Raw genomic sequence first — 6,584 nt, forward strand, 5'->3', positions numbered from 1 at the left:
CTCCCATTTGTTTGCCTTGAAAAATAGATGCGTTAAAAGTGTGTCAGTGTTTTCAGGGTTTCCTAAAGAACACGGCATTATGTCCGGAACGTAAATATAAACAGAATGCATTTGAAAATTTTGAAAATTTAAATTAAGTAAAGTGTGTATTTTTACACTGCCTGAAGTTTTAATATCATGTCAGCGGTGTGTCTCGTGTAAAATTGTTTTAAAGCTGTGGCGTTGTTGTTGAAATGAAGCAAACCGAGTCCGAGCATAGATATGTGTTTTAATTATAAAGACATATAAACAATATATGAAATCCATGTTGCAACACAACCAAAACGCTTCTTCAGTTGATAGGCTGTAGTCATATAACCATTAAGATAACCGGGCTTGAAGCAAGTGATTTTTTTTAAGTTGTACAATACAATCATGAGAGATGTGCAGTAACGTAAAATAAAAACAAACCTGTCAACACATGGTATCAGAAAATATCAGTCAGAATCACATAAAGTTGTGTTTTTTATCTCCCACATAGCATCATATAGTCAGTCGGGGGAAGCCTTAATTGCGGTTTCAAATCTAAATGTTGTAGCAGTGGGTCCCGTTTCCTCGTTTCGTTTTGTTGTTACTGAATGTTGCATAGATTACAAATGAGCTGATAACAAAAGCTTTTTCAAATTTACCCAAATTTGGACATGGCCTGTAAGTGTTTGTAAAGTACAAGCGACAAAGTAACAGGGACGTCATCCTATAAGAAGGCCTAAGCAGTTCAGTTTCTATGTAGCGTCAGTTAAATCTGGATGAAACATTGCAATATGCTCACTTAACCATATCTTAAGATTATGCATTAGACTAAAGTCGTTTCTTTTTTTTTCTTCTTTTTTTCCACAGAATGGTTTTAAAATAACTAGGGTGGGTGAGAGACCGACACGGGTGCAGTATAGGTAGGCTAAAAGTTCAGGAAAGAGAGTTAAAGCAAATCAAGGCTTGTCGTTACAGTGTTTGAAGAGACTCGACGGTGCCCCAGAGTAAGTAGTGCACTTCTCGGCACAGGTGGCGAGTGCGGAACCCGAGAAGGGGTATACGGCAGCCTGTCCAAAGGGTGCCAGGGCGGTGGGGATCGGTGAGGTTATGGTCTGTCCTTGGTTCAGATACGCCACCAGCCGCCTCATCTCCTCCAGAGCCTGCGCCTGCATGAGGATGTAGTTCTTGGCCAGGAGGAGAGTGGCTATTTTGGAGAGTTTTCTCACCGAGGGGCTGTGGGCGTAGGGAATAACGGCGCGCAGGCCGTCCAGCGCGTCGTTCAGGTCGTGCATCCTCCTTCTCTCGCGGGCGTTGATGCTGAGCCGCAGGGACCGTTGCTCCTTACTCTTCTTAGCGAGGGCCCCTCCGGGCTTGTCGTCCCCAAATGACGAGCCCCTTTTCCGGGACTCCAGCGAGTCGAAGCCATCCTCGTCGTCGCTCGTGTGTTCCCCGCCGCTCTCGTTGGACTTCGCGGTCTGCCCGGAGAGGAAATCAGTGGCAGGTGTAAGCGGGTACCGGCCGGGGCTTCCAGCACCATGGCCAGCGCCAAACCCGAAGGCTGACTGCCCGTAGCGCTGCGTCAGGTCGAGGAGCGCGTCGTTGCTGATGGACTTGAGCAGATTCTCTTCGTTGACATTCATTTTCTCTTCCAGAGCAGGTTTTGACCAGGAAAAGTCTACCGCGCTTCCTTTATCCTTATCCTTTATCCTAGCTTTTGTTTTGGAAACTGTAGCGTGTTCCCGCGTAGTTCTCTCCAAGAGTTGCTGTTTCCAAGGAGTTCCTCTCCTTCTTCACTCCTTTCCTCTGTCAGTGCAGTGACTCTTCAAGAAGGAGGCTGTGAATCTGAAGCTTCTACATGCATTCACCTCCTCTGTACACTGCGCTCCCCCCTTGTTGCGCGCATAGCCCACGTTCAACAACACTTCTCTAACTGTGCTCGTTGAGACCGGAGCGCTCGTGTCCCTTTCGTACGGTCGGTTTCCTCTCGCGCGTCTTTCTTGCCCTCCCTCGCCTTGGGCAGATTGTGACTGGCGCTCTGCCCTGCTTGCAAGTTAGTAGGAGCACGAGGCCCGTCGGGATTATCTGCCCGTCCAATCAGGGGGGCGTTTTAATTAACTCAGGAAGAGCGCAGGTCTGCTCCCAATTTCAATCACAAAGCGATAAATGCAACACAAACTGACACAGCCGCGTGTATGCCGGCACTCTCCACGAATAAATACAAATTTAACAAAACTGTTCTTTCCGATACTTTAAATAAACTTGAAGTTGGAGGTATTTGTAGGATTGTTTTTTAGGCATTTAAAATGCACAAATGAAGAGGAGCTCAAGCCTTAACATACGACTAGGTCGTTGGAGAAAAAGGACTCACCTATCTGAAGAAGTCTAGATCAGAAACATAGTGAGGGATCAGGTAAAGGACATTTTGTGAGGTTTGGGAATGTGACCTCCAGGTTCGAGCATTTTGCTTTTTGAAGTGAATGTGATAGATAGACAAGCTGACAGTGCAGTGACAGTTTTGGGCATCAGTTTCAATTGTGCAGCCTTCTCTGATTGATAGTCCTAACAATGAACCCACAGTCCTCCTGACCGCCGTTCACCTGCACTCTGCTATCAGCACCAACAAAAGCTCGTGGGCAGATACACTCAGACATCAGGTGTTACAGCCCCTTACACTATCCAGTCAGTGATTAGTGAAAGAATCAGTAACCAAATGTCATGAAAATCGTCACAATTTGCGATAATATTAAAGGCCAATACTCTTCTTTGCAAGAAGAGACAATAGGATGCTTTGATAGAATTTAAAGAAAATAGCTCAGCGTCAACTTGAGATCTCTAAATATCTGCTAAATCTGCTAAATAAAGATTTGTAATACAATTATATACCAAACGATAATCAGAATTAAAACGTCATTATATCTGTAGGTGTTAGAGTGCAAGTCAGACACTTCCTGAGGATGAGGAACAGGTGTCCTGACTGTCACTAAGTTGATAGCTGAGATAACGGTGCCACTCTGAGTTCACTGTAGAGCATTACACCACGGTGAAGCCTCCCGTAACTCACTCACTAAAGCCATACACTGTACATTCAGTTCCCCCTATGTTAGTGTATATTTTTGTTTATGTGATGGTGCCACCTTGTGGAGATGCCTTAAAAATGCTCTAGCGCGACAGCTTGACGAGGTGTATATATATATATATATATATATGCAGTACTCTTGAAGATGCCCGTAGTATACCTGCATTGAAGAGTAGTGTATACTTCCAGGGGCTCATACTTCACTTAGACACTTAGATGTTTGATCTTCATGATGCAGAATGATTCACTGTATGTGAAAAGCTCAGTCACAGCAGTTTGCACCTTCATTTCATGGGGAGAGAAAGTGTGACATTCTGATCGTGTGCAAATGCAATTATTAGCACGTGTTTGATATATTGTATTATTATAATGGCTTAGATAAACTTCCCTCAAGCCCTGTGAACATTGTTTTTGTTGCTATAAGAGAACTGTGTTTATTGCATCTGCTGTGGTGTTTTTAGTTTTGTTACTGCAGATGTACAGTTGTTGTTGTGGAAAATAGATAATGCACCATGAGTGGAGTTATGTGTGTGGTTAATGGCCCCTTGGAAGCACAGCATTAGACGTTGTCTAGGTCTCTCAGTAAAACTGTAATGCTTCGGTGCTATTCGGGGGCTTAAAAGATGGGACATTTGAGTCTGTCCACGGGACTACATGTCTTAGTCATTCTTGGTACACTATCTCAATGTGCTTTTTTGTATTTCCACTCCTTTGGATTAGGAATTACTGTTGAATTGAATTTGACACAATTACTACTAGTTGATGTATAATGACTTAGTTGTGTGGTAGTTGTGTGGCAACCTATTGCTCTGACATCCTGAAGCAACTGATTTCACTGAATTTTGAAACATTTAACTGAATTATTGTTGGTGTGATTTGACAAGTGGCAGATGCGGTCTAGAATAAGACAACCTAACATAATACAAAAAAGATTCTTAAAAAGTTGGGGTAAAAGAATGCAGGGTACCCCCTGGAGAGGTCAACAGTCAATTGCACAAACAGACAACCACTTAAACCCGCAGTCAGTTTATAGATTAACCTATAAAGCATGTTGGACTGTTGGAGAATGTTGGGGAACATGTGAAGACACATAGAGAAAATGCAAACTTTATACAGAAAAGCTTTCAGGCAGCAGTGCTAACCACTGTGCCAACCATAATAGCACACAATGATTTCAAATGACAAGATTATTTGATTAAAATTATTTCATATCCAACAGAATAAGGAGAATATATAGACTGTTGAAACTAACACATTTTATTGTTTTGCTCCAACTTTCCTTCTCCATTAAAAAAAAAAACATTGATGCCAGCAGCGTGTATCAGAAAGGTTGAGGGGCCACAAATCAACAAAAACGACTGAAATCGTTGTGTACACCTGATGAATACTGATAACTAAATAGGCAAATGATTGGACCTGAAAGTACATACCAGTTGGGTTGAATCTCTCAAAAGTAAAGAAAATGGAAAAGGTGTTCACATATAAAAGATTGCATAGGTATGCATTTTCGATTCCAAAGAATTCAGGAATTTGAAATCACATCACATCACAATGGCAAGCAGTTGACACTGAAAGAACAGGAAATGTCTTCAGGCTCCCAGGTAACATTAGAAACAGACACAGCTCTCACACAATTTTGTATTCAAAACTGCAACTAGTCTCCTCAGTTCTCATTTGCTTACAGAGTGCATTTAAAGAGGAGTTAGCACAAAACATCGGTAAATATGACATCCTTCTTTTTCAATCAAATTAAAAATAAGCATATACCAAAATAATAATAACACATTTCTGTCTACCAACATCTGATATGTTGTCTTTGCCCCTAGTTGTAATCATTTCCAAAACAATTTATTGTGTTTTTATTTACATTTTTACAGTCTTACAGCTTTTTGGAAACTGTAATGACAAAAAGTAAGTCATGACAGTGTGACAGTAAGCACCATGCACAATGCCATAACTCTGAAAATGCAGCAGCTTTGTGGAATAATCTGTTATTAATTTTGTTATCAGTGCTTAGCGAGACACATAAAAATATCTCAGGTAAAAAGATAACATATAGCACAACAGGGTATAAAGATTTTCCATATACAAAAGATTGAAGGCTGTAGCAAACATGTAGCTTCATGATAACAAACAAATTCTACAATATCCTTCCCATAGAAATATTAATATGCTTTCTAGTTATATATTCTTAATATCACACAGAGAATAGCGAGGTGTTTGATCACAAACCTCTCAGTGTGGGTTTGATTTTATTTTTATTGTTGCTATTTACATATTTTTTGTAGGTGAAAACCTCATTGTATATTACAATTTATTCACGTGTGTGACTTCAAACACTACATAGTCCAGGTTTACTCTGATGATTAAGGGTGGGCGTTACATCACGTCATAGTTTGTTAAATCTAATTCTCAAACTTAATGTGCAATTCACCTTTTCAGTATTAGTTTCTGCCAGCAGATGGCAGAGACGTCCATTAATTGAAAAAAGAAAAAAGAAAAAAGAATACCCTAGACATATTACAACAGAAAAGAAACGGTCTGTCTGTAAAGAAAGTTTTGGTCATTTCTTGAGTTATTTTGTGTGATTTGATTATGCTATTTCTACCGCACAAATGTTCATGTCAATCTAACTACTGAAGCTTATTTTAAAGGGGTTTTGCAAACAGCATCTAAACAAAAGCAGAGCTCTAAGGTGTACACAGAGCATTAATAATATCACTAACTTTAAGACTAAGGATCTAGAGTGTTAGTGAAACGTAGCCTTGTACTGTAAGTAGATACAGCAATGGCAGTACTGCACTTCTCTGCTCACTGAGATCAGATCCCCAAGTGTTCGGCTAACAGCACTACACAGAATCCTCACCTTCTCCAAGCAGGACTGGGCACTAAAAGCTCCCGCTTCACAGAGAATGGAAGAAGCACAAAAAGTGTCAACACACCAACTATTAATACATGATGCTTTTAAAGCCTCTGCTGCAGCTCCGTGTCGCCATGGCAACTGCAGGCTCAGCTGCCAAGCGATGGTGGCGTACCACCATCCTCTGTGACAGTGTCTGCTGCAAGGAAGGGAGAAGGGCTTACGCTGCAGTGACAGGGGAGGACCACCATGGGGCAGGAAAGTACTTTCCACTGCACCGAAATTGGCGGCGGTCACATTTGACAGGAACAATGCACGCGGCAAAGCACGTAGGCAAATGCGTTTATGAATATGTGCATGCATGCAGACGTGTGGACGCGAGCATCCATGTTATACACACGGCTGTGTTGGCTTCACGCTGTCATCATGATGTGCGCTAATTTTGCTCTTTGTAGACTCCCGTGCATGCAGTGAGCGGGAGCATTTTTTTTCTTCTCTTTTTAGTCTTAACAGGTGCTGATATTCAAAGTTAGACCAGGTCTTGATTGTATCTCAAACCCCAGCAGGATGAGAGTTTTCTTTTCAGGCTGTCTTTCAACCCTGCTCCCTCTCTGTCTGACTCACTCCCCATCTCTCTCT

General features: G+C 41.7%; 1 protein-coding gene across 1 annotated transcript; it reads right to left on the minus strand.

The window, feature by feature from the left end:
• Positions 1–248: 248 nt before the first annotated feature.
• Positions 249–2,101, minus strand: bhlhe23 (basic helix-loop-helix family, member e23). The gene has a single exon (XM_005931802.3). The coding sequence runs from the start codon at positions 1,647–1,649 to the stop codon at positions 966–968; it is 684 nt and encodes a 227-aa protein (XP_005931864.1). The 5' UTR covers positions 1,650–2,101; the 3' UTR covers positions 249–965.
• Between the last annotated feature and the right edge of the window lie 4,483 nt (positions 2,102–6,584).

Source organism: Haplochromis burtoni, unplaced genomic scaffold (genome assembly GCF_018398535.1).
Source record: "Haplochromis burtoni strain Fernald_Lab_line unplaced genomic scaffold, NCSU_Asbu1 Contig_146, whole genome shotgun sequence".
In the NCBI taxonomy this organism is placed as follows: Eukaryota; Metazoa; Chordata; class Actinopteri; order Cichliformes; family Cichlidae; genus Haplochromis; species Haplochromis burtoni.